At 56.0% G+C, this 27,646-nt stretch overlaps 1 protein-coding gene across 1 annotated transcript; it reads left to right on the top strand.

The window, feature by feature from the left end:
• The first annotated feature begins 782 nt into the window (after positions 1–782).
• On the top strand, positions 783–27,180 carry SPOCK2 (SPARC (osteonectin), cwcv and kazal like domains proteoglycan 2). The gene is made up of 11 exons (XM_019444475.2): positions 783–1,274; positions 14,888–14,896; positions 15,238–15,283; positions 15,526–15,640; positions 16,923–17,037; positions 18,818–18,932; positions 19,282–19,398; positions 19,870–20,088; positions 21,656–21,718; positions 23,117–23,254; positions 23,382–27,180. The coding sequence occupies exons 1-11, from the start codon at positions 1,086–1,088 to the stop codon at positions 23,525–23,527; spliced, it is 1,272 nt and encodes a 423-aa protein (XP_019300020.1). The 5' UTR covers positions 783–1,085; the 3' UTR covers positions 23,528–27,180.
• The last annotated feature ends 466 nt before the right edge of the window (positions 27,181–27,646 follow it).

The raw sequence follows: 27,646 nt of genomic DNA, 5'->3' as shown, positions 1-27,646 counted from the left end.
CTGGTATGTCAACACATTTCTACAGGTAATGATAAGGGTCACAATATTAACAAAAACCTGGACACCTCAAAACCAGCCTCCCCCCGCAACCCCCTTCCCCAGTGGCTTATTAAAATCAACTTGAAGTCAAAACCATGAACAAATGTGCCTTTTCCAAATTTGCAGCCTCAAGACAGATGAAATGGTCAAACGTGTTTGCCTTTTAGGGTTGCCCTTAGGAAGAGCTAACAAAAGGGGTGACGGCCCTTAAACAGCTGCTTGGGGAGAAGGACATCTGCCTCTTTTACCAGCCATTCAGTGCTCAGGCCTTGCCTTGAAAAGAGCACGCGGGGCTGGGAAGCAATAGTTCTGGGGCAGCCAGTTGTTATATGGCTTTTGTCTTAACGAAGTCACCCATTACTGTTAGAGCCATAAGTCTGCAGGAAGCCAGCTGTCAGGGCTGTGGCACAGGCCCCTCTGGGTGGCAGGCAAGGGGAGACAGTGTCTGTGGCCAAATTCCCTTTTAGACACCTGAGCCTGGCTGGCTTTGTAACTGGAGAGATTTGTGTCCTCCCCACTCCCATCTTCCCTGGGGAGACCACGGGGCGCTTTCTCTTGCCCTCCACCCTTGGAGAGACATCGGGGACATCTCGGGCGTTGGATTCCTTGGTTTGCAACTCCCCAAGTGCTTAGCTGGGCTGGGTTCTGCTTCGGTTGGCTGGCGTTTGGCGCTCTCATCTAGCGCTTCCCTTTGAAATCTACCCCCTCCTTTTTTTTTTTTTTTTTTTTTTTAAACCAGGTATGATGATGTCAAACGTGATGCTGATGCTACAGTTACAGACACGGCCCCTGCTGGCGCAGCCTCTCTGATTTTCTCTCCCTCTCCGCGTCCAGCGCTGGGCTTTTTCAGACAAGTGCATCTCCTAACCAGGTCACATTTCAGCCGCGACCCACTATCCGTCTGTCACCGGAGTCAGACCGCAGGAGGAGGGCGGAAGAAGACGACGGCGTTTGCTTCTCCGACCGCGGGGTGGGAGGAAGGACATTAAAATACTGCAGAAGTCCAGACCCCCCCCACCCCCCGCCGAGGTCGGACCCTGACCACGATGCGCGCCCCGGGCTGCGGGCGGCTGGTGCTGCCGCTGCTGCTCCTCGCCGCGGCTGCCCTGGCCGAAGGCGACGCCAAAGGGCTCAAGGAGGGCGAGACCCCCGGCAATTTCATGGAGGACGAGCAATGGCTGTCGTCCATCTCGCAGTACAGCGGCAAGATCAAGCACTGGAACCGCTTCCGAGACGTGAGTCTGCAGGGCCGCGAGGGCCGGGGGCGCGGGTCTGGGAAGGAAGGCTCGGAGCAGAGCCCCGGGCGCCGGAGCGGCGGCTGCACGTCGCAGCGACCCGGTCCGCAGCCCGGGCGGCTGACCGCACCGAGAGTAAACAACGTGCACCCACCCGGCTCCCGCCGGCCGTCGCCGGGACGGCTCGGCGCCCCCTCCCCGAGGCCCCCGGGCCCAGGACCCCAAGCCCCACAACCACCCAGGGCGAGTCCTGGGCAAGGAGTTGCTCCAGGGGCGCGCGCTCCAGACGCTGTCTCCACTGCAGGCCGGGCGCGGAGAGGGGCGCGGGATGCAATGGGGGTGCAGGACGGGAGGGGTGGGGGCCCCGGCTGCGGCTGAACCCCCGACCAGATCCCTTTTTTTTTTTTTTTTTTTTTTTTGGTGGCAAAAAAAAGGAGGCCCCCAGGCCTGCCCCCAGCCGGGTGGATGCTGCAGGCTCCACATACGGGGCACTGCAGAAGGGGCAGGTCTGGGTGCGGCCGGGAAGGTAGCATCGTCTTGTGCGAGTGCCCTCTGTTCCCACCTTGGGCTTTGGGGGAGGGAGGACAGAGGGGAGAGAGCCCTTGGTTGGGGCCTTGAGTTGGGGGGGGCGGGGGGGGTGTCCTAGCAATCCTCATTAGGCGACATGGTGAAAGGCGTGTCCATGACTGGGGGCGGGTGACAGCAGTCGAAAACAGCCGAGCCCACCTTTGGGTGGCCACCAGAGCCAGGTCTGGGGTCCCCATGCAGGGTGGCGCGAACTCATGGAGGCTGGTTTTCCAGGACCAACCTTTCGTGGGGGAGCCTGGCCCAGAGTAGGTAGCGGCTCCCATCCAGAGGGAAGACTGCGGAGCCCGGTGGCCTTGAAAAACCAGAGGGGAGGGCCCAAGAGCTGGGTCTGGGGTCTCTTCGCGGACGCCTGCCCGAACCCTGGCTTAACCTTGGGCCGAACTTAGCCTGGTGGGGGTTGGGGAGGCGGCTGCGGACTCGCTGGCGCTGGCGTTGCTGCAGCACTTTGTTTACGGGCACCTGTAGATCGGAGGGGAAACCAGAGGCTGCGTTCCCAGAAGGGGGAAGTTGGGGCGAGGGGGGCGGGGGCGGAGAGCAGAGGGCGTGGCTGGGACCCAGAGAAGGGGGGGCGGGGTGTGAGGTGGAGGATGGGCCCGGATGCAGATGCACCAGAGGAGAACGCTGGTCCTGTCCACCTAGTGCTCTCAGATGCCTCTAATATGACCCCAGTTCTTGCTTTTCATTTGCCACATTCCCTCATCAGACCCACCTGGTACAACACTGACCACACCGGTGACCTTTCTCATCTTCTCTTAAATTGTGCGCGTCCAGAAGTTCCTTAGAAATGTGTTTAAAACACACATGCTTCATATGATCTCCAGCCAAATGATGGAAAGAGGCAGAGATAAGGATTTTTTTGTTATGGTGAGAGAAGTGCCAGTTTCTCTTCAAAGTCTAGGGTAGGTTGTAATTCATCAGAAAGAATCGCATTCAGCCAGGTGCTGGGGCAGAGTGGCCAGGGCCCCAGAGCAGGCAGTTTGCCCCTCCTACGGCTCATCCAGCCAAGGGAGGCAGGACCCTCAGCGAGGCCTTTTCCGAGGCCCCTGCAGGCCCAGCACAGATTAGCTGCAACCGCCTGCCGCTGCCTGGGAAGCAGCCCCACGGCAGCAGCGAGGGGGCGGCCGCAGGCTGGTCCATCCCAAATCCACGTGTCATCAGTCCAGGCCACCCTCTGACTCGCTGGCTGTTTGATCTTCCAAAGTGAGACTGGTGAAGGTCAGAGGGAAAAGAAATGCTTAATCAGAACAGTAAAGGTGTAAAAATAAAGATGCCTCCCCATCTCCCTTCCTCCACCTGCTTCCAATAGCCAACTCTGTAGGTGAGGATAAATGACTGACTGCTTGGCCCCCTGACACAAGGCTGCCCACCTGTCTCCCTGTACTGGTGCCAATCACTTCCTCCTTCCTCCAATGCTTATCACAGGAAAGGCAGCAGATTTGAAATTCTGCAGGACCTGACCCCATAGGGTCCATGGAAAGCTTTAGGGCATGTATTAATTTGGGTGGCCTCAGGCTTTTATAGTGTCCTCTAAAACACCTTTTAAGGTAGCCTTGGCTTTGGGAAGACAGAATCAGGGAGAGGAGGACAAAGAAAGCTGGGCAGGAGGGTCTGGCTCTGGAGTTCCACTGGCAGCTTCTGCAGAAGGGCAGGAGGCTGCTAGCTCAGAGCCACTGCATTGCACAACTCTAGAGGTGCCACAGTATGAATGGCGCCCCCTGGAGTTGTGCAGTGCTCAGACCTTCCACAGGGACTGTGCCACCACTATAGACTCTTCTCATCCCTCCTCTGTTAGTAGAGGCCCCGCTTCATACTCTAAAGCCTGAAGGCCCTCTAGTTGTTCACAGTAACATAGGGCTTTATATACCTTTCATCAGGGCAGCTTTCCTGAAAATATGCCCCTTGGATCCTCAAAGGATCCTGGCATCGCCAGGTCGAACCAGAACCTAGTTCATAACCACAAAATGGCGCAGCCCCCCCCCCCCCCCCCCCCGTTTTCCCTCAGTAGAAGGGAAGCAAGCGGGAGGAGTGGAATGTTGTTGGGGAAGAGGATGGAGGAGTCAGTACGGAAGGTGAGGGACAGGTCTCATTAAATGCTGTTGACTGAACTGAGGGGAGAAGACTCAGGGAATCACGTGGAAGAGGTCAGGAGGATGAAGAAGAGGAAGAAAGCGTGGGCAGCTGCTGCAACATAGAATTGGCCTGAGCTGGTTAGAAGGGAGTTCAGTTTCGCATTCTTTCTCTGAGCTCTAGGATTATAGGGAGGCAGGATTTACCAGCAGAGTAATCCTCGCCTCCAGTGGGTGCAGGGCTCTCGCATCCTGTGCTTGGGTAGATTTCCTCTAATGCCCAGTGCCTTGCTGCCAGGGAGGAGAGAACGTCATGCCAGAGGAGAGGAGGAGGTTGGGATCTAGCTGTGCTCTACCCTAGGCAGGCCTGGGCTTTTCAGAGGCTTGCTCCCCAGTGCTATTATCTCCAGATTCCCTCCCTGCAGAACTGGGTGGGATTTGACTACAGGTCTCGGAATAGAGCATCCAAGGCCTCATAGATAGAGATGGACACGTGAGAGGAGGCAGGCCCATTACACAGCATTCTTCCCGGCGGGCTCCAAGAGCCTGGCTGGGCAGCACTGAGTGTTCTTTTTCTTCTTGGCTCTTCTCTACTTTGTACTCCACCTCCATTAAACTTTAATGATATTTATGGGCGTCTAGCACAGTGCTCGGCCCCCAGGAGGCATGCAGTTAACTAACGTACCTTGAATCACCGATTGTGGTGAGTGCTTACATCTGCCAGTCCCTGCAGTAAACACTTGATCTGCATTGCCTCTCGTGCCCCTCAACAACCCGTGAGCTATTTATCATTTCTTTGTGATGCACCCATTCTATGGTTGAAGAAGCGCCCCTGCACAGAGAAGTTAAGGAATGTAACTTACCCAGGGGTTGAATAGCTGGTAAGTGGTAGAGCTGGGATTTGAATCCAGGTCATCTGATTAAAATCTGCTTTTAGGGAAACTCTAGGCCTAACCCTTAATGAAAAATGGGAAGAAAGAAGTCTCCCCTAGTTTGTCCCCAGTGAGCCTTCAAGGTTGCCCTGGGCTGGAGCCGCTCCTCCTAGGAAGAGGGGGGCAAAGCCTGCCACCAGCCTACTCCCCATCCCGTGACCTAGTGAGACCCGAAAGGCCGCTCTCTATCCAGGAGAGGCAGGAGTGCAGTATGCTAGGAGAGCTCCGGCCTGGGACTTGGAAGGCCCGGGTTCAGGTTCTGACGCTGCCACTGGCTGGCCAAATGATGCCAGGTCCGTCACATCCCCTCTCTGAGCTTTGGTTCAGGCTGAGAGGCTAAAACGAATGTGTAAGCATGGAGGCATCTTGTCAGAGGGCTGCAGGGCACCCGTTTCAGGCACTCTCCAGCCCCGTCGAAAACTGCCAGATGGATCATCATTTCTGTGCCTCCGTCCCCATGAGAAAGACTTTGATGTATGCTCACTCACTCACTCGTTCGCTGCAGATCTGAGCACCAACCCTGTGCCAGGGGCTTCACCTGATCCTGGGAGCTGGCTCAGGGAAGTCATGCCTGCTGGTTACTCATGATTCTCACAGTTTTATGACCACCAAGTAAGCCAGTAACAGGTTTTAGCCACAAAGGGGCTCCCTTATCACCACCCCTCCCCTCTCCCCACTCCATACACCTAAATCGATGCAAGTGTGGGAATGAGCTGCACAGGTGTTTGTGAATAAGTGTGGGTGTGTGAGAAGAGCCCCAAACTGGGTCAGAATGGATTCCATAATTGGGATTTGGGGATGGGAGGGTAGGTCCTTTCCTGGCCTCCTTCCGCATTCTGATTTTGAATCCTCTCCCAACTGGAGGGGCTGGCATCTCCCAGAGCCGCGTCAGCATGGTGAGGGGCACTTGAACACCTGGCGGGGCTCCAAGCCTTGGGAAGAGAGGGAGAGAAGAGCACTCTTTGCCTGGAGAGGCTGTCGTATGGTCCTCTCATCTTCCAGGGAGGCTAAAGAGGGTGGAAGATCAACACCACCCCCTCCCATTCTCCAGAAGGTCAGAAGTCTGTCTAGAGGAGCAGAAGCATGCTATCCTGCCCCAAGGGCCCAGGGAGAACACTCAGCCTGTCTTCCTCATGGGAGGACAGAACTAGCTGTGTGACCTTGCGAGAGCTCCTTCCCGTTTCTAGCCCTTGATTTTCCCATTGGTTTAATGGGCTGGCTAACAGAAGCATCTACAGAGCTCTTATCATTCTTTGACTCTAGGAGGATGGCACCAGAGTCAGTCAACAGCCCCTTCACCCGAAGACGTACCCCACCCACCCTCCTCCGCCTCTCCCATGAGCTGGGCAGCACAGTCTTTGGGTTGAGGGAAGGGACTTTCTCTTTGCTCCAGAGGAAGTATCTGTGACCAGAGCAGGGTAGGGTTTGCATTAGCCAGAGACAGAGAAACCTGAGAAATGGGGCCTTAATGATATCTTGGGGCAAATACCAGGAGGTAGTCCTATGCCCCTGTGTATGTTTCCCTGCAGGAAACATGGGTCTTCTTCGGGCTGTAAACAGGGAAACTGTATGCCTAGGCCTAGGCCTGGATACACCGCTGTACCTCACCTTGGTGGGCAGACCTAGGCCCACCTACAGGCTGTGGAGTGCTGTGGTTCTTGACATGCGACAGCCTCTTAGCTCCTAAGGGCTCAGCCAGAGTTCATTTGCAGGTATAGCCCCTTCCTCAGGCTTCCCATGGTATTTATTGGTCATAAATTCATTTGGCACGTGTTGGCACTGCCTCGCGATATCACCTCCACTGTGGGCTTGTATCTCAACAGTCCTCCCGCCGGCCTTTTTAATGTGTGTTTATCACGTTCCTCCCACGGTTAAACTCCTGAGGGCAGGATCTGGGGACAGACTACTTGCGCACCTTACCCCCCTGTCCTCCGGGGGTGTGTGCACACAGTAGGTGCTCAGTGTAGATGTATGCATTGTGGAATGTGCCAGAAAGGATCTCAGCTAACTCATCCTGTGAGCCCCCCTCCTCACCGTCCTCTCTGGGTAGCAGCATGGTGGGTGCTGGGTCTCTGGGCTGAGCCATGTTGCTTATCTGGGGAGCTCTCTTCCTCTTTCTGGACCCTGGAAGGTTGAGGCAGTCCAACTAGAACCCTGGCACCCTGACTCTCCAATGATTCATTTGGAGGAGAAGGGAGTGCATGATGCCTTGAAGGAAGATTGTCCTTCAGCCCCTGTGTCTGTGGGCCTGGACCTGGCTGATGCCAGCCTTGCCCTTTCAGCCTCCTCCCCATCCTCAGTATGTCTCCAGAGCAGTCCATCCACCTGTCAGACCCGGGAGCAGCTAAGCACAGGACTCTCGCAGGCAGGGCACAGTTTCCCCACGGCAGGGCCTCCTGCCCCCCCAACTCTCTTCCCTGACATCAGAAAAGATGTCAAGGCTTCACTCAGCTAGACGGATAAACCAGGCCTGGCCAGTGTCTTACCTCTACCTGAAGGACACCCTCTGGCTCTTCCCCTGCTCCCTTGTTCCCTTGTAGGAGTCTGAACTTCAGGCTCTTTCCCCTCTATTCTCAGAGCTCTCAGCTTGGAAGAGCTGGGGGAGCAGAACCATGGAGCCTCAGTGGCTCTAAAGCACAAGCTCCCACATTTTACAGATGGAGACACAGACCCAGAGAGGTGCAGGCACCTGAGAACCCTTCTCCCCTCTCAGCCCTGTGTTCTTTCCTCACACCATGCCTGTGTTTCCTCGGGGAGTAAATCCTGTCTCCACTCATGTTCCAGAAGGGAAATCGAGGTCTCAAGGCAGCTCAGAATAGAATTTCCAACCTCCTCTCCCTTGCACCCCGCCCCTGTCCTCTCTGCCCTTTATGGACCCCTGGGGCTGCCACCTAGAACCAGAAACCCAAGGGCGGGGGTGTGGCTGTGATGCCCAGAGCAGTGGAGAGGTCAAGCCTGTGGAGTACGGGCAGGGGTGCTTGCATACCTGCGGCCAGGTGGAGCCCTTGGCATGATGGGAGTGATAAGCACATTTTGGCCCTGCAAGGAAATTCCTCCAAGGGGAGAAGGGGTGGAGGCCGAGAGTCTCACAGATGCCTGTCTCCTTCTGTTTGCTCAGGCCGAATACGTAGCCCCTGCCACTCCCTCTGAGAGAGGAACAAATATTTAATGACTGCTCCTGTTTTCACAGCCTCCACAGGGCAGGCACTGCCCCCTCAAGATGCCTCCTGCCTAGGTATGTGACGCAGGAGTCAGTATTTAGCTGAGAAGGAGCCTAGATGGCCCGCACTGGGCCCCTCCTCACTCCTTTCTGGGTCCCTCACTCAGTGCTCCTCTGGCTGTTTGTAGGGGTGGGGGGCGGTGGGAGGAGGCCCCAGCCACAAGTGCCCCCCCCACTCCTGGGCCTTCTCATGGGGACTGGGCTTCATCGGAGGCTCCCTTGCCTGAGGAATGAGGCAAAAATAGTGCTGGGCACCAGGCCTTTTGGAGGTTGAGAGGGGCCTGGCCCACTTACATTTTTAGAGGTTCTTGATCTATTAAAAAATGAAGAAATGCCCTAACAAGGTTACAGAAGTTGTGCTGTGTTTAAAGTCTCACGATGAACATCTTTCTGTCCTGTTCGTGTGCCTCTGTGCCTCTGCCTCGTTCGGTGACAATATCCAAAGTCTATATTTGAGGCCCCCACCGTGACCGTGAGACCCAAAAACGCCTCTGCCCCCCTCCACTCCCACTGGAACCCTGGCTTCAGTGGTCCTGTTTCGTGGCTTTTGAAAGTGCAGTGCTCCACAGTTTCTGAAGTCCTCTGAGACGTTGCACTGGGTCCCCCTGCAGCTCAGGGTGGAAGGCAAGGGAGCCTGCCCATTTTATGGACACAGAGGTGGGCTACGGGGAGGGCAGTATTCCAGCAGGCTGTCTTGCTGGCAGTCAGAGGCAAGGCCAGGCGGGAGCCCAGTGCCCTGATTCCACGTTGGGGGGGGCGGGGGCATCAGGCTCCCCATCACACTCTGATGCAAAGAGGCAGGTGGAGATTTGCCCAGGTGCTTTTTAGCCCAATACACCGGGGCCCCGGGGGCTGCTCTTCTTCTGCTACATTCACTGTTGTGTCCCGTCTCCCTCACCAGATGGAGAGGCTGGGAGAGATTGGGTTAATTCAAGCTGTGAAGTGAGCGGGTGATTTGGGTGCTAATTAAAATGACAGGAAGTAAACAGCGCTTGGAAACACCCAGCATGCGCCCCCTAAGCCCGGCTAGGCCTGCGCACATACCACCAGCTCTCCCCCAGCTTGGCACAGTGGGCCCTGTCTCCATGGCAACCGAGCTGAGCCGCAGAGATCAAAGCAGGAGATGGGTTAGCTCCAAACCAGCAGAACCGGGGGCTTATGAAGGGGTTTGTGGGAAGCGCCTGAAGAAGACTGGGTCCAGGTGTCTCTTCCCACCCTTGCCAGCCCCTCCTCTGGCTACAGGACTCCCCGTCTAGGGGTTGAAGCGGAGCTGGTGTGGTGGGAGGAACCATCCATGAGCTGGGATTGGGCCTCCAGGTCCAGCCCCTGGCCTGGGACTTTCCTCACCTGCTAAAGTTTATGGGTTTATGGAGTGGTATGGAGTCCTGGTTAGGGGCATGGATTCCGGAATCCCAGTTCTGGGGGGTGGTGGGAGGGGTGCCAATCCCCTGCTGTGCAATTGATATGGGATCCTGCGTAAGTCACTTAACCTCTCCAAGCCTCGATTTTATCGTCTAGAAACAGGGATAATAATAGTAATTTTCTCTCAGGGTTGTTGTAACGAATAAGTACCTGAGCCGATGATATAAGGTGCTTAGCACAATGCCTGCCAAGTGGTAATTGCTGAAAAGATATTAGCTGTTATTAGCAGTATTTTTACTAGGTGCTAGGTGCTGGGCACAGACAGATGACTTTTATAAGGTGTCTGCCCTCAAGGAACGGCCATCTAAATAGGGAAGAAGCAAGGGCATCCCTTGGTGTAACTCGAAGAATAATAAGCTACCAGCTGCAGTTGGCCCGAAGGAAAACTAGCTATGGGGCCAGGTTAGGGAAGATGATGCCCGAGTCGGGCTTTGAAAGAATAGAAATCCTGGGGCTGGATGCAAACACACATCCCACTTGGGGAAGGAGGCTATGCCGAGGTCTGGCCATGCTGAAGCATCGGCTGAAAGGACATGGGGCTGGCGTAGCCAGGAACAGATCGAGAGAAGGCTTTCTTCTGTAGGTGACCGGGAACGGTGAGGATTTTTAAATACAGTATTTATTGTAGTTTTTTCCCTTCATTAGAAAGTAAAACATGTTCACTGGGGTGCCTGGCTGGCTCAGTTGGTTGAACATGTGACTCTTGATTTCGGGATTGTGAGTTCAAGCTCCACATTGGGCATAGAGCTTACGTAAAAAATTAAAAAAAAATTAAATTAAAAAAAAAGTGGGGCACTTGGGTGGCAAAGTCAGTTAAGCATTCCATCTCTTTTTTTATTAAAAAAAACTTTTAAATGTTTATTTATTTTTAAGAGAGAGGAGCAGAGAAAGAGAGAGAGAGAAAGGCAGACACAGAATCTGAAGCAGGCTTCAGGCTCTGAGCTGTCAGCACAGAGCCTGACACGGGGCTCAAATCATGACCTGAGCTGAAGTCAGACGCTTATCCAACTGAGCCACCCAGGTGCCCCGAGGCATTCCATCTCTTGATCTCAGCTTAGGTCTTAATCTCAGGGTCATGGGTTTAAGCCCCAAACTGGGTATGAAGCCTACTTAAAAAAAATGTTTTGGGGTGCCTGGGTGGCTCAGTCGGTCGAGCGTCTGACTTCAGCTCAGGTCATGATCTCACGGTTCGTGGGTTCGAGCCCCGCGTCGGGCTCTGTGCTGACAGCTCAGAGCCTGGAGCCTGTTTCAGATTCTGTATCTCCCTCTCTCTGCCCCTTCCCCGCTCACGCCGTATCTCTCTCTGTCTCAAAAATAAATAAACATTGTTTTTAATGTTTTTAAGTGAAAAAGAAAAAAAAAAAGTAAAACATGTTCACATTGTAGAAATTTTGGAAACTTGGAAAAAAGCAGAAAGATGCCAAAATCCTTTGTATTCCTATCCCCCAGAGCAAACCATGTTAACATTTTGCTACGAATCCTTTTTACCTACTAACCTTTAGGATTTTTTTTCAAAATGAGAACGAAGTATATATTCAGTGAAGAGTTTTAAGGAGGGAGAGATGTGGTCAGAATTGTGTCTGGAAGGACCCCTGTTGCTGTGGCCGTGTCGAGGACAAACGGTGGGAGACCCGCCGGGGACGTGGCAGCGACTGAGGCTGGGGTTGGCAAGGTGGGACAGGGGCATGGTGGGGAGGAAGGCAGGCTGGAGACAGCGGGTGGGGTGGACAGGATGTGCAGATGATAAGCATGGCCTTTGCCTTGCTCTTGTAAACTTGGCGAGGGTGCTGTGATGTGCACGCCACAGGAGAAGGCGGAGAGCCCGGGTTCCCGTGAGTCAGCCTGTGCCTGGCGCACTGAGCATCTGCTTTGTGTGAGGCGCCTTCAGAGGGAGGGAGTAGCTGCTCTTTTTCCTCCCCGAGGCCCTACGTTACGGGCGACAACGCCAGAGGAGATGAGGACAGCATTAGACCCAACGTGCAGAGCTGGAAGGACCCTACCTTGGAGAGCTGCTCAGCACCAGTGAGGGCTCTACCAGAGCCAGCCCACCCATACGGGCATTTTAACATGTTCGGAAGGTGGTTCTAATGCGCACCCATTGCTGAGACCCACATGGCACAGAGGAGGACCCTTAACCCCGAGGATGCTCAGGGAGCCAAGCTTAGAGCAGTCTCCGAGCCCAAAAGCCTCCCTACCTCTTCTGCACCCCCTTCTCAGTGCAAGACTGTTCCTCTCTCAGTGAGCGAGGCCTCACCTACGCACGTCGGGTCGTCCGAGGGGTCCTGACTCGGCTGTTCCTCTGTCTTCTGGCCCTTGGCTGGCTGCCCTGCCTCCCTGGGCCTCAGTTTCCTCCTTTTTTATGGGGTTGATCCTATTGGTCCTGCCGGTTTCCCAGGATCGTGAGGGTAGAAGGAAGACAGTTACATGAAACTATTTGGAGAGGACGTCATTTGAAAGCCCCATGAAATACAAGTCGTGGTGCACTTCTACATTCCAAAAGTTCTTCCACAGGCCTGCTCTGTGCTGAGCACCGCTGGGTGCAGGGGTGGTCACGGCTGCTGAAATCAACCGGGTAAAATAGATGTGCTCTTCCTTTGCCCAGAAATGTGGATCTCAGCCCAGGACCCACCTTCCCTCTGGCCTGGCCCTCGCTCCAGAGCACTCGGCAGGGGCTCTTTGGAATCCTTGTTTCTCAGGGGAGGACACGATAGATCAGCAGCAAAGCCAGCACAGCGCCAGGCCCCCTGTTCCCTGAGACGACCCTAGTGCCTTTATGAGGCCATTTGTCACAACTGCTAATAAGCCCACTTGGGTGCCATAAATAGACACCATTGCACTGAAAGGCATTATTCACACTTACCAACAAACACCTCCTTTTCAGCTTATAGATTGTGCCAGCCCACACCCAACCTCAGGGTCCCCTGAGTATATCCCTGGGCTCTGCCCCTGTGCCACCCACAGGACCCCATCACCCTTCCCCAAGGGATGCCCCAGGGTGATTCTCCTCACACTCCACTGGTCTCTGCGGTCCCTGGGGGCTGGGGGGAGAGCTCTGTCTCCTCACTTGCAGGGGCTCCTCATGGGACCTCTCCCTGCTCCTTTTCTGCTCCTCTGCCCAGAGTCCTTGGTCTCTTGTTCTGCTATAACAGCTGTTATTAGTTGAGTGCTTTCTGGACACCGAGCGCCCCTCAGACACCATCTTTAATCTCTGAGTGGTCCCAGGAGATGGGTGCTGGGCTCCTAAAGGTCAAGGCGCTTGCCCACGGTGTGCTGCTAAGGGGAGTATGGGGACTGTGTGACCCTGGGGCCCTCTCTCTTTCTCATCCCCCTCTCTGGCTGGCGGCTCCCACTCTCCTGGGAGTGAAGGCTGCTTAGACATGGGCGGCGGGCAGGAACAGGCAGAGTGAAGGGTACGGAGAGAGAGAAGGGTACAGAGGAGATGGACAAAAATGCACAGAAACACCCATGAAGGCAATACAGGTAGCACAGAGCTAGCACAGCCAGGCCCTCGTGGGGAGAGGTCTGCTGGTCTCTCTCCCTCCCCTTCCCCCCAGCCCCGCCTGGCCTTCTCTGTCTGTGTGGAAGAGGCAGGAGGGCCAAGCCCGAGGGAGGGCCTTGGCACCCAAGTGGGAAAACTGGGGGCTGCTCACAGAAGTGGGCTTTGTTAACCTCGTTTCTGGATAAAAACCATCTGGCATTGGGTGAGCTGCCTCGAAGTGTCCTTGTTTCCTTGCACACCCAGCATGCGCTGTTACCTACACGTGTGTGCCTGCGAACACACGCTCACAGACGGGACCTGCACACCAGCACATACACACACTACAAATGTGTGCCTGCGAGTGCACACGCGTGCACCCAGGGCCCTCGTGAATGCACACGCGTGTGCAGAAGCACATACACAGGCATACACTTGGCCCTGGCCCCTTCCTGGCCTTCGCCCAGGAGGCCATGTCGGTAAGGGCCCTTGCCCCTGCCCGGTCCCCTGATGCTTGGCAGCTTCCAGAGTCAGTGGCCTCAAAGCCCTGGGGCTTTCAAAGCACTTGTGGGTGCTTGTTGCTGCCTCCATGTAGCTGCCCTCTAGTGCGGGAACCCCATGCCCTCTTCTCCAGGCCTGCCAAGGGTCTGGCCCCTCCCCACCCGCACCCCCACCCCGCAGCATGGCCTCTGTCTTCCATCCCTGCACAGCTCTGATCTTTGGGTGGATGGGACTCAGGATGAAGGGTGCGGCTGCACGTGGCTTCTCATGCCCCTTCGCCCCCCAGCTCCAGAGCCCCATCCAGAGGAGGCCAGCAGCTGGCTCCGTGGTGTTGCCAGCCTGTGGTCCCAAGAAGCTGTCTCCCCGCCTGCCTGCCGGAGCTTCCACCAGGAGCGCCTTGGGAGCTGTTTGCTGGTTTCAGCAGCTGCCTCTGCCCCACAGGGGCTAGTGGGGAAACCGAAAGGAGTTGGGGATTTTGTGCCAGTGAGCTTAGGCCGGGCGGGAGCTGCTCTGCCTTGGCCACAGTAGGATCCATGGGCCCAGGGAGGCCCTTGTGGCTGGAGCAGAGTGAGGGGCTATCTCCCTGTGCCTTAGGTCTTGGAGACTGTGTGCTGTAGCCAAAAGAGAGGTCTGTGCTGGGTGCAGGAGATCTGGGTTCTAAGACAATGGGATCTGGGGCGGGTCATGTCCTGTCTCTGGGCCGTCTAACCTCTCCTGCAAATAGAGGGGGCTCGTCCAGATGACGTCAGAGGGCTTTTTCAGGACCCTAGAATCTGAGGATTTGCAGCTGGACCAGGGTAACCGAGGAAAACATTGACATCGGGAAGGACCACAGCCCCCCTTTCTCTCAGTGCACCATCTAAACACTACAGGAAAGTCAGAACTTGAGTGAAAACAGTCTCTGTGCAGTGGAAGAGAGGCCCTCCCTCTTGCCCCACTCACATGGTGGCTGGTGGCAGGGGAGGGGACTACCAAGGGAAAGACCCTGGCTGAGGGAGAGAGTGGCATTTCTGGGACACTTAGGGCACAGGTGTGAGAATCACTGGTCCTGGGCACTATGGGTCCCTTAGACATCTGTCTGATGGTCAGGCCAGGGCAATGGAGAGATGGGGCCTTGCCCTTTCAAAGCCTCACCTCTAGTGGTCCTAAAGCCAGCCCTGAGTGGGCCCAGGCCTTAAGCTCCCTGTAGTGAAGACATAGGAATACTGTCCTCCAGTTGAAGGCCATAGAGCTTAGAGAACTGTATAGTAATCAAAGACCATTGCCCAGCACCCATGGTCACATGATGAAGCCTGAGCGCACTGGGACCACATGGTCTAAGGGTGGGCATCACACTAAAATCCCCATCTCCCCTTCTCTCCTCCTGCTCCATTTCCCGTGATCTCCTGCTGCTGCTTCCGGACCCCCAGGAGGTAGAGGTAAGTACCCCCCGGGGTCTCTCTGCGGTCTCTCTGCAGCCCTGCACCCCACCCTCCTCTCCTTTCCCTCTGTACCCTCTCCCTGCACCGCCCAGCATGGGATGGAGGGGTAAAGAATATAAGGGAGAGGCCGGAGGGATTCTGGAAATGGGTTTGGGGGGATAGAATTCTGGGAGAGGCAGCTAGCAAGGCCCGGGTCTGGGCAGCCCCTGGGGTGACAGCAATTAGCTTGGGGGAGCAGTGTCCCAGCCCTCTTCCCTCTTGGCCCTGGAATTGGGCCTCGCCTCTAGGATGTTAATCTTAGCCCTTCCCTTCTTCCTTACCCCTGTGTCCTTCCTTAGGATGACTACATCAAGAGCTGGGAGGACAATCAGCAAGGAGATGAAGGTAACGTGCCCCTCCCAGGTGAGGGAATATGACTGATACTCCTGAAGATAAGAGGGCACATCCCGACCATGGCCTTGGGGGTTCTGTGGCAGCTAGGCCCTGATGGCAGTTGAGCTGAGGAGCTCTGGTTATCAGGACTGCTGGAGAGAGGAGCTTCCCAGCTCGGAAGTGGGGCTAGGGGTCCCTGGGCTCTCTGACATTAATTTCTAGGTGACCTGTATTCTGGCCCTGTGTCCTTGCAGCCCTAGACACCACCAAGGACCCCTGCCAGAAGGTCAAGTGCAGCCGTCACAAGGTGTGCATTGCCCAGGGCTACCAGCGGGCCATGTGCATCAGCCGCAAGAAGCTGGAGCACAGGTGAGGGGCTTGGGGAGGTGGCGGTTCTTGGGGCATTGCTTAAATAGCAAGGGCTTGCCTGATTGTCTCCTATGTGGTAAGTTATCTATTGCTGCAAAACAAACTTCCCCAAAACTTAGTGCTTAAGACAACAAATGTATTATCTCACATGGTTTCTGAGGGTCAAGAATCTAAAAATGGTTCTGTTGGGTGGTTCTGGCTCAGGGTCTGTCATGAGGTACAGTCAAGATGCTGGCTGGGGCTGCATCATCTGAAGGCTGGATTGGGGCTGGAGGATCCACTTCCAGGCTTGCTCGCGTGCCTATTGGTTCTAGTCATAGGGACCTCTCCATAAGGATGCTTGAGTGTTCTCACAACGTGGCAGCCGGCTTCCCCTAAGTGAGGCATGTAAAAGAGAGAGAGAACAAGGAGGAAGCCACAATGTCACTTATGATCTAGTCTCAGAAATCATACATTGTTACTTCTGCTACTTCTCTTTATCAGGAGTGAGTCTCTAGGGGAAGGGAATTAGACTCCATCTTTTGAAGGGAGAGTGTCACATAACCTGTGGACATATTTTAAAACCACCACACTGTATGAGATCAATCACCAAGCAGTGTGGGACTCAGGGAAAGTCATATCTCTTCTCTGGGACTCAGTGTCCACATCCATAAGACAAGTAGGTTGGTCCAGATGGCTTAAGATTCCTTCCAGCTCTGACGTGCAATGACTTAATGAAATATTTACGGTTGTAGCTTCTGAGGCTTGCAGAGGAGGGAAAGGTATTAGCTCTGTCCCAAGGACAACACCTGCCAGGATCCAAGACCCCTGGAAAAGGTCCCATTTCCCTCCCCTTTCTCCAGGAATCCCGGTTTCTATGTGAACTCTTCCATAGAAGAGTTTGTAAATGTTGGTGAATAACTCAAAAACAGAACCCTTGGTGGCCAAACAAAACGAGTCTATGAGCCAGACGTGGCCTGTGGGCCATCAGTTTGCAACCTCTGATAAATCTTGCAGTCAGCCCTGGGGTTGCTGCCTGAAGGCCCTGTTGGACTCAGTGACCACGGGAAAGGGGAAGCCGGGGGTCTGTCCCCTGCCCGGTTGGCTCCACCCTTATAAGCTGGAGGAGGGTCTAGCTGGGGGTGACGGAGAGGGTGGGCCGGGGCAGGGAGGAGGCCACATGTGCTACAGATTGCAAGGGCTAGCTTCTTGTTAGAACCGGTCTCTCGAACCTTCCCTTTGCGTGTCCCTCTCTCATTTTTGCCTCCATCCCTGTGCCTTCCCCACCCCTGTCCTCCTGTAGGATCAAGCAACCTGCCCTGAAGCTCCCTGGAAACAAAGACACCATCTGTAAGCCCTGTCACATGGCCCCGCTCGCCTCCGTCTGCGGCTCTGACGGCCACACTTACAGCTCAGTGGTGAGGACCCCAGGCCCCAGGTGGGGTGGGGGGGTTACACCTGAAGCCACAGGGAACAGAGAGGACGACTCGACCAGGGCCTCCTGTGGGGCTCCCGGTGCTGAAACAGAGCCGGAAGTGCTTGGTCGGTGCATTAAGCGTGGCTGACCATAGAAGGGTCACCTGAGCCCTGGGCTAGGGCTGCCTGAGAGTCCCAGCCAGACCCTGCCCCTGGCCTTAGGCAGATGCAGGTAGGCAGTGGGCCTTGGAGGACATAGGTGGTCAAGTAACTGCAAGTCAAAGTGAGGTGAGGTCCTCAAGAAAGTACCCAGGGCTCTGGAACGAAGGAGATGTGTCATCCAGTCGTCAGGGGTGACGGATGGATCTTTCCACAGGCATATTCCCACCTGGAGGGCATGGTGTTCACTAGCAAGCACCAGGCACTCTGGGGCAGGAGGAAATAATCCTCCATGAGACAACCATGTGGGAGGGAGTGGCGACGGTTGGTGGGGGAATGGATCCCTACCTTACAGGATTTCTATGTGGGTTAAATGAGACCCTTGTGAAAGCATCTTATAAACTTTAAAGTACCATAGAAATGCAGGTGCTCGCTGTGACTGCTTCTGCTAGGGACCAGGAGGTGGTAGTTGCTTGGTTTTTGGAGGGCACTGTCAGCCAGGGTTGGGTTCTTGGGCTTAGGAACCCTTTTGGGGTGAGATGCGGATTTAAGAGTCACGCGCTATGGGTGCTGATTGAAGCTGGGGAGGGGTGAGGCCGCCGGGAGAGGAGAAGGAAGAGAGAGAGAATAAGCCAGAGGCTGAGGGCAGAAGGTACACTGAGGAGGCGGGAGGGATACAAAGGATCCCAGTGAGCTGACAGAGGGAGGGGGTGGAGGACAAGAGTGCTGTTGCACAGCCCAAGGACAGAGCAAGATTTGGGCAGGAAGCTGTGGTCTGAGGGTCATGGGGGTAAATAGTAAGGAGGGAGAGATCATCAGGATGTCAGGCTTGCATCCCAGCCCCACGGCCTTGGACACATCACTGGGCCTCTCTGAGCTTCCATGTTCTCTGCTGAGCACCAGAGACAGAATTCCTCCCTCGCAGAGCTGGGAGAGAATCTCAAACACTATGACCACTTCTTAGTAGCCATCATCTCATCTCACGGGGATAAGCCAGACACGACAAAGGAAAACACTTTCAGGGCCAGGAGTGGATGCGACCCTCTCCGAGGCTGGCTTCAGCAAACAGCTGTGTCACAGGGTTTTTAGTAAAGGCCGGGGGAATTAGCAGATGTTAGCAGATAGCTGGCAGCTTTTGTCCAGAGCTGAGCAAAGCCCCCCGGAGGTAACTGTGCAAAGACCATTGAGGGAGGGGCCAGCAGTCAGTTCCCCAGGGACTAAGGGACTGTGGTGAGAAGGAAGATAGGCCAGAAGGCAAGGAGGCAGTGGCAACAGGCAGCTAAATAGAGGGGTGTGAGGGGATGGGGTTGTGGGTACGGGGAGACTGGTGTCCTGGGAAAGATAAATGTGCAGAGAGATTAAGCTAGTGCAGACCAGTGTTCATGGGAGCCTTTGAATCCCTGGGAGGCCCCTTCCAGGGCCTTCTGCCCCCTCCCACTGTGGACCTGTGGCTTCCCAGAGGGACCGGCAGGGCTAGCCCTCCAGGCTATTCATGGGGACCGTCCCTCCTGTCAAAAATGGGGAAGGCAGCTGTGGCTGCCTGGTGGGCTGGAAGGACCCCCAGCTACAAGGACCCACAGGTGAGCCCCGCCATCACGCAGCCTGACCTTTCTTCCCGCGCAGTGTAAGCTGGAGCAGCAGGCCTGCCTGAGCAGCAAGCAGCTGACCGTGAGGTGCGAGGGCCCCTGCCCCTGCCCCACAGAGCAGACCTCCCCGTCCACCACCGATGGCAAGCCAGGTAATGAAGAGTGCTGGGCCACAGCCAGGCTGGGGGAGGCCTCACTGCCAGCGTCTCCTGGGACGTCTCCTTCAGGGCTCAGGGATGGTCAGAGCAGGAAGGGAGAAGCGGCAGAAACAGGGACCTGCGGGGCTGGGGCGCTTGGGGCTCGGGCATAGGGAGCAGGTGCTGTGTGTTCTCAGTGCCAGGGACTGCGGGGGGAGGAAGATGAGGGGTGATTTCTCTCTCCCCTTCCCCCTTGACCACTGCCCAGCCTCTGGCCTGTCGGGCAGCATCCCAAAGTGAGATCGTGCTGTGCTTCGCCCCCACCTTCACCCCTGCCCGTTTCTCCCCCTCCTACCGACTACAGAGACCTGCACAGGTCAAGACCTGGCTGACCTGGGGGACCGGCTGCGGGACTGGTTCCAGCTCCTTCATGAGAACGCCAAGCAAAATGGCTCTGCCAGCAGCGGGGCCAGCCTGGCCGGTAGTACAGAAGCTTCTTGCTGTGCCTGGGAGGGGGGAGGGCAATGGGGAGGCAGGGGTGCACTGAGCCAGCCTGCCTTGTGCTACCTCCTGCCAGACCCTGAGCCTCAAAAAGGGCCTAACCCTGGAACAAGAGGAGGTAGGCTGCAACTTGGCAGGAGGGGTTCAGGTTAGCGAATAGGAAGAACTTCTCGACGAGTGTGGAAGGATCTTAAACCCTGAAATGGGTAGCCACGGGAAGGCGGGAAATTCTCTTCCCTGAAGGGCTCCCCAAACAGGGTTTTGAATAGCTCAGGTATAGTCCTGTGTAGAGGCAGGGGGACTGACCTTCAGCCGTTCTTGAGTGTCTCACTCCCACAGTTACGATCTGAGCTGCCCTGACCCTTCCCCTGAATAGATGGAGAAGGGTTGGGTGGACAGGTGGATGAAATGGCTTACCTTGAGCGTGACCTAACCGTGGCCTTCTCCCCAGGGCTGGACAAGAGCCTGGGGGCCAGCTGCAAGGATTCCATTGGCTGGATGTTCTCCAAGCTGGACACCAGTGCAGACCTCTTCCTGGACCAGACAGAGCTGGCGGCCATCAACCTGGACAAGTACGAGGTCTGCATCCGTCCCTTCTTCAATTCCTGCGACACCTACAAGGACGGCCGTGTCTCCACCGCTGAGTGGTGCTTCTGCTTCTGGAGGGAGAGTGAGTGTGGCGCCTCGCTGGCCCCGGCCCCCTGCCTCCTGCCCTCTCCAGTGCCATGTCTGTCAGAGCCCGGGGAAACCAATGCTTTAACTCCATTCCTTGTCAAGCTCCTCGGTGATCCAGATTTTGTGGGTCCTGGAGCACATGCCCTTTGGGAAAGTAAAAACTACAAATGTCAAATTTCCAAGCCCCCTCGGGGCCTTGGAGGGAACTGATGGATCCTAAAGCTGAAGCCATATTGGCTTCTTTAGTGGTTCCACTTCTGGGAGTGTCTCACATTATTTGCTCCCAATCTGTGATCGTGTAGGTGACCATCAGCCTTAGAGATAGGACATGATTTGCTAGGTTTATATATTCTGAACCAGAGTTGGACATGTGCTTAGAGGTCACCGAGGCCAAGTGGCAACCATCGCCAATGGGGAAACTGAGGTTCCAAGGGGTTGGCTGACCTGCTGGCCCAGAGGTAGGGAAGGCCCTGGTGCTCTGCCTCTGGTGTTCTGCCTGGTTGGTGGGTGTTCAGCATCCACGGCCTGAGGCCAAGCCTTCTATTAGGGCTCCACCATAGGCCGGTTTGGGACTCTGGGCCAGTCACTGAATCTTTCCAAATTCAGTTTCTTCATCAGATCTAGGAGACTATTGTGAGGGTGAATGGAGAAAATCTGCGTGCAGAGCACCGTGTAAATCACAAATGCATCTGCCAGAGTGAAGTGCCTCGATCACTTTTAGCGGCCCTCCTGCCCAGTCTTCCTGCTCTCTGCCTTGCCCCAGCACATTCACCTTCCAGGCCTGGGAAACTCACTCTGTCGGTCCTATACAGCAGCCTCCTTGGGTAGGAGGCAGAGAATGATCTCATTTAAAAAAAAATTTTTTAACGTTTATTTATTTTTGAGACAGAGAGAGACAGAGCATGAACGGGGGAGGGTCAGAGAGAGAGGGAAACACAGAATCCGAAACAGGCTCCAGGCTCTCAGCAGGTCAGCACAGAGCCCGACGCGGGGCTCGAACTCACAGACCGCGAGATCATGACCTGAGCCGAAGTCGGCCACCCAACTGACTGAGCCACCCAGGCGCGCCAGAGAATGATCTCATTTTACAACCAGCCAGGCCTCTAGCTGGGAAGGGCTAGGGACTTCTCAATGTCACAGGCAAGTTAGATTTGGCTGCTGTTATTCTCAGGCTTCTGTCTAAACTTGGGCCTTTCCCCCTGGGGAATCTGTGCCTTCCACCTCCTCTTCTGAATCCTGCACCCTGATCCCATGAGTTCCCAGCATCCTCAGAGAACCCTGGGCCTCTCGGGGCACCCCAGCCCATGCCGCAGCCAGGGAATGGCCTCCCCCAGTTGGAGTCTCCATGCTTTTTTTTAATACTGAAGAGCCCCTTTGTCGGTTTTCAGGACCTTAGAGGGATCAGTGCATTCCACTACCACTGTGGGGCTTCCCCAAATCAAAGCCTGGGTATTTTCATCTTGCAGAGCCTCCTGCCTGGGCTTCTAAGCCTTGGGGGCCTCTCATGAGTCCCACGAGCACCATGGGATGGGCCCCAGCAGAGGCTGCTTTTCTCCCCACAGAGCCTCCCTGCCTGGAGGAGCTGGAACGCATCCAGATCCAGGAAGCTTCCAGGAAGAAGCCAGGTGAGGGGGTTGAGCTGGGCTCAGAGAAGGAGGCAGGGGAGGGCCGCCCCAGGGACCCCCTGAGGTGCAGGGACTCCGGCTCCTGGGCATTATGGAAGACATTGAGCCCAGAGGAGGCCCTGGCCTAGGAAGACAGGAAAGAAAACTCCCTTCCTGTTCTTATCCTCGTGGTGGGACAGGGTCTCCCAACCAGCCCCTCAATAAGTGTGTTTTAAGCACTAATTTTGTGCCCATACATTCTGGAGCTGGAGGGTGGGATACAGAAGGTTCAATTCATTTCAGCAGGGGTATGTGCAAAACTCAGGTGAGCCCCGTCCATAGCAGATGTTCACGTAGGCAGCAAATACTTAGGCGCCAGCCCCAGAGAGCCGGCAGTAGACCTGGCCCAGGTGATGGGCAAAACAGACTTGGTCCCTGGCCTCATAAAGCACACAGGTTACTTGGGAAAACAACACACAGTTGACACACCAAAAAGATAGCACTACCGACTGTAGCTTGCGGAAGTATGGTGTCAAGGGAGAGCACAGTGGGTAGAAATTAGCCTGGGGGTCTGCAAAGACCTCTGTGGGGAGCTGGTCTTCAAAGGAAGACCTGAGGGATGAGAATGAGCCAGCCCAGGGTGGGGAAAAGCTCAAGGATCTTGGGAAACAGTGAGAAAGGCGCCCCCACAGGCGGATGGTGGTGGCTGAGGGGACAGAGGGCCAAGGGGCAGATCCCTTGGGGCCCCATAGTTAATTGGGCCCATGGCATCAGTGCCTATGGGACCAAGTGCTGGAACCACCCCACGAAGCCTTGTTGCCCAAGAGCCCAGTGGCCTTTGGGGATGGGTGTTAGTGCTACTTCCTCCAGGAAGCCACGCTCTTTCCTGCTGGCAGCACCCCTCTCTGGTCTGTGTTCCCCGAGCATGCTCGCTGGGCCTCCAGGTGCCCATCCTGTGGTGCCTGGAATTGTCATTTCTACGTGGGTCTCACCCGCATCTCCCAAGGGGCAGAGTCTCTGTCTGGGTCGGTGCTCTCAGAAGAAGTCTGTTGAGTGGACAGAGGCGGCGCACTTCTAGAGCCTGAGGGAAAATGGGTGGGCCCTGAGGCTGAGGGGAGATGCCTGGGCACTGCCGGAGAGGACAGCCAGGCTGGAGGAGCTGCTGCAGGATATAGGGGGTGTTGAGCACTGTGACACCAGGGAGGCGGATTTTCTCGGCCCCCGTGAGTCAGGCCAGAAGAAATGCTGGGCGTCCCGCCCTGGACGTCCGGCCTTGTCGGGTGGCTGGTACCTGGGGCGGCTGGGCTCTGGTGGGGTCTGGACCCTTGCCGCTCACGCCCAGGGCTCCAGGGCCACCTCTCCAAAGAGCTCACACCCCGGCGCGTCTGCTCTGACCCTGCCGGGCCCTGTCACCTTCAGGAGTCTTCATCCCGAGCTGTGATGAGGACGGCTACTACGAGAAGACGCAGTGTGACCAGGGCAGTGGTGAATGCTGGTGTGCGGACCAGCTGGGCCAGGAGCTGCCAGGCACGCGCGTCCACGGCACCCCCGCCTGCGGTAAGGGCCGGGCGGCAGCATGGGACCCTCTGGCCTGCACCTGGGAGGGCTTGTGGGGCGCCCGCCAGCAGGGAGGAGGGCTGGCCGGCGGGGTCCTGACCTGCCCCTCGGCTCGTTCACTTCACAGACGAGATCCTGAGCTTCTCAGGGGACTTTGGGAGTGGTGTCGGCTGGGAGGACGAGGAGGAGAAGGAGACAGAGGAAGCAGGCGAGGAGGCTGAGGAGGAGGAGGGCGAGGCGGGCGAGGCGGACGATGGAGGCTACATCTGGTAGAGCCGTGGCGGGCCAGGGTGCCGACGGCCGGGGGAGACGGGCCAGCAGAGACCTGGACAGAAGCGGGCGGCTTATGAATGGATCTGGAAAATACAGCTGGAAGGACCCTGGCTCCAGCGGGGAGGACTGGGTGTGTGAGTGTGCATGGCACGCGTGTGGCACGTATGGCCAGGATGTGTGAATGTGTGTGTGTGTGCGTGTAGCATGCGCTGACAAACGTGTCCTTGGTCCACGCTGCTCCAAAGACCTCCTTGTAGCTGTTTTCTTTCCATTTACTGTTGGTTTTAAATACACATCCACACACGTATACCACAAGGTCAAAATCGATGAAATGAGATGCTCCCTGCCGCGTCCCAAGCCCCATTCGGGCCCGTCCTGACACCCTTGGGTTGCCCTACCTGGGGTTCCTTGTCTTGATTGCTAATCTTGGCTCAACCAGCCCTGCCTTCTCCTACCCTTTCCTGCCCTCTCCCTCCCTGCTTTTTAGGTGTCCCTATTGCAGAGGGGAGGGCGGGCGGGGAGCTGTCTGCTGTCTGAAGTCCTCCTAAGGCTGGGCCAGTTTGGCTGTGACACTCCCACCACCCTCAGATGACGTGGGCTGGGCCACCTACTGCAGTGAGCCCTTTCTCTTCACTGGGTTCCCTGGCCCTGGAGAAACTTTCCTCTCCTAACCCAAGCCTGAGTGACCGAGGGTGGCTGAGGCGGAGAGGCAGGGGCAGGGGGTGGCCTTGCCAAGCTGCTGGGTGGGGAGCAGAGTGAGGAGGAAGGAAAAGGGGCCCAGGGTGAGTCTGCCTTTGCAGATCTGGCGGGAGCTCTGAGAAGTGGAGGCAGGGTAGCCCTGAGAGCCAAACCCCGGAGCAGCCGGGCCCCTCTCCGTGGGCCTCAGGTGGGGGCCTGGTCTGGGCTGCTCTCTTGGAGGCAGTGGGCAGTGGTTACGCAGGTGGGTTCCGCCTGGCCTTGTGCCCCTGGTCCGCTCCGGGAGCCTGAGGATCAGGCAGCAGGTGAAGAGGCCGGGTCTTGGCCAGGTGTGCACCCACCTCCTCTCTGCCCCCTTAATAAATGCTCCTCTCCCATCCAGGCCAATGGAAAGGTCGTTCCTGAGACCTGGGGAAGGAGAAGCGGAGAAAAGTTCCACTTGCCATGACTTTTCTCTATCTCTCCTTAAGACAGAGGTGCCAGACCCATTTCCATCCCCTCTCCTCCCAGCACCAGGGGTTACCCTCTGACCATTCTGAGGGTCCCCTGAGGCTGCTCTAGTGGAGGGGCTTCTCCAAGCTCTGAAGTGTTCAGAGGTTGTGAAGTCAGAGGGGATAGGACTGGGGCAACCAGAATCTGAAGCCATGCCTCCCTGTCCCCCCAAATCTCCGTATCAGGTGGGAGCCAGGATGGATGAAACCATGCCCCATGGCATGACAAAACCATGTTTTGTTCTAATCTGTCCCGTTCTCCCTGTTGAAGCAAATTCCTTAACACCTTTGTTGAAGAATTTCCAACCTGGATCTGGGCCTCTCATGCCCTTCTGTGCGCAGTGAGCACAGTGTGTGTATGTGTGTGTGTGTGTGTGTGTGTGTGTGTGTGTGTGTGTGTGTACGAGAGTCTAGGGGCCGTCCCTGGGGGCCTGGGAGGTGAGGAGGGGTGCCTGTGTGCTGGGCGGGCAGCAGGTGTGGTGTCCCCCCAGGCATGGCTCCCTGGGCAAGGCTCCAGCCTGTGCCTGCCAGCTTCTGCAGCATCTGCTGTGTCTGTCGGACCTCATGGAAGAACCTCACCTAGTCTGCCCCTTTTACTGCACCCTGGAATCGACATCTTCCAAGTTTTCTCTTGGGGAAAATAGTGAAACTGCAGTTAGCCCCATGAACCCCGCTTCTCATTCCACAGCACAGCAGCACGATTCTGGTCGTGAAGGTGTCACACTGTTCCAGAGCCAGCCCCCACCCCCACCCCCGCCCCGCATCCCGTCTCCCTAGCCCCCTCCCTGTCCTCCCACCTTCTCCCTCTGGCCCCGGCTCAGTTCAGGGAACTGCCCTCTGCCCTCTGAGCAGGCCACCCCTCTCTCACTCGGAGCTACTTGAAGCTTCCCAGAGCTCTCGCTAGGTATGGAGTCTGTCTGTCTCTTCCCTCTGCCCCAGCTGAGGCTTCCAGAACTGTTGCTGGGAGTGGCTGTTGAGGAGGCTGGGGCGTTCCCGGGTGGGGACGGGTGGGGAGGAAGGGGCACCCCTGTCTCACTGTTGCCCTCCCCTCCTCGGGGCACGTGCTCTCTCTGTCTCTGGGTCTTCTGATTGTGCACGTTTCTTATGACCTTGTAAATATGTTGTAGAAAGAAAGCAAAAGGCGCTGAACTAGACCCTGGTGGGACTCAGGGGTCCCGCCTTGCCCTGTCTCTGAAGCCCCCACACTGCTTTTCACCCCACTCTCTGAGACTGAGGCCCCCCAAAGCTAGACAAAGCAGCTTGTTCCCAGTGGGTCGACAGCCTCCAAGTGACTTATCACACAAGCTGTAGGTCTTCTCGCGAACAAAGTTGCAAGGTGGCCCTTCCTTGGCTCCTCGGATTCATGCCCTTGACCGAGCTGCCTGCTACCGGCCCCTCTCATGTCCTTCTACTAGGATATCCTCTCTCCCCTGGTTTAGGCGGGCAGTGGCGTTAGGTCTCTGTTGAAAAGAGCTCAGCCAAAATTTAAGAGCAGTTTCTTGCCTGGCCCTGGAGCTGCCCTTGGCCACCCCGGGCGTCCTCACCCATGGGCGCTGGGAGAGATAGGAATGCCTAAGATGGGGGAGTTGGAGTTGGAGAGAACAAATGTGCCTTGAGAGACCACTCAGAGGGTTCAGGGTGATGGGGAAGGAGGCAAGGCGTCCGAGCTCAGGAAGGAGGAAGAGGAAGGTGAAGTTGATGAGGGCACCATGGGGCATCATGACTGCCCCCGATTGTCCTGCTGGTGCTGTGACCAACATGTGGTCAGTGGTCACACTTCCTTCCCCATGCTGTCCCCCTGGTGTCAGTGGCCACCCCCGCGCCTTTCATGAGCTCTGTCTGCTTCCGGCTTCACCTCTGAGTGGGTGGAGTCCATGGGACCCGCGCCGGAGCCTTCCATTTCACCAAAGCCTCACCTCAGCCCTTGGGGAAGACGAATGGCTAATGTACTGGCACCCAGCACCATTGTGAGGCTGTGGGCTGGCGGCGGGGGGCACAGGGAAGAGACATTGGGGGCACAAAAAGAGAGGGGAGACATCCCGAGGAAGTCCCAAGCAGAGCAAACTGCTTTATAGCCTGAAGCCTACTTAAATTGTGTTATGTGCAATAACTGAGCTTAGAGTTAAGAATTGTGTTCAAGTGCTTGGATTTCCGTCTGTATATTTAAGTGCTGAAATCGTATCTTTCAGTAATTTTAGATGTCTTAAAAAAATCGAAAAACAAAGTGTTAGACCGTGTGTGTGCATTGATGGGCACTCAAGCGTCCCGTGAGTCACCCCACCCTCTCCCTTTCCCCTGTGTCCCCAGCCCCTCACCCCCAGCACCCCCTCCACTTGGGGACCCCGCCTCGTGTTGTCTCTATCTGCCTATTATTCAGCCTAAGGAAACAAGTACACCCCACACATGCATAAAGGAAATCAAATGTTATTTTTAAGAAAACAGAAAATAAAAACTTTATAAACACCACCCACTGGCGATGTTCTGATTACTCTTCCCCTTGGCGTCATTTTTCACAAGAATGACATTCACAGATGTGGTCGCAGCCTACAGACTGTCGGTCAGCATGCTTCCCTTATTCACCGTCATGTGTGAGACCCCAGAGAGGGGGGGCCAGGAGAGGGGGGCCTGATGTGAGGGGAGAACCGAGATCAACTTAGAAGGATTTTTGGTCTTGTTGCAAATATCCACGCAGTATATTTGTATGTATGCCAATAAACACATCTATACTATACCACAGAGTGGAGACCAAACCCTATGTCCTGCGTTTTCCATTTAACTTATTATGAACCTTTCCCCGCATCATTGAAATTATTTGAAGACCTGACTTTAATAGTGGCATGGTGTTCCATGACATGGATGTACGTGATGAATTTAATCATTGCCCTATTTTGGGACATTTGTACTGTTCCCAATCTCTTGACACTCTCAACTC

Source organism: Panthera pardus, unplaced genomic scaffold (genome assembly GCF_024362965.1).
Source record: "Panthera pardus isolate Hobbes unplaced genomic scaffold, ASM2436296v1 HiC_scaffold_22, whole genome shotgun sequence".
Lineage (NCBI taxonomy): Eukaryota > Metazoa > Chordata > Mammalia > Carnivora > Felidae > Panthera > Panthera pardus.
Note: the sequence above shows the minus strand (reverse complement) of the source record. Positions and strands in the feature narration are given on the sequence as shown.

What these genes read in the sequence shown, in the direction of transcription:
- SPOCK2 (XM_019444475.2), top strand. Translation starts at nt 1,086, where the DNA reads ATGCGCGCCCCGGGCTGCGGGCGGCTGGTGCTGCCGCTGCTGCTCCTC. An exon ending in AGCTTCCAGGAAGAAGCCAG is followed by an intron (nt 21,719 to 23,116) that starts GTGAGGGGGTTG and finishes TGTCACCTTCAG; the next exon opens with GAGTCTTCATCCCGAGCTGT. An exon ending in CCACGGCACCCCCGCCTGCG is followed by an intron (nt 23,255 to 23,381) that starts GTAAGGGCCGGG and finishes TTCACTTCACAG; the next exon opens with ACGAGATCCTGAGCTTCTCA.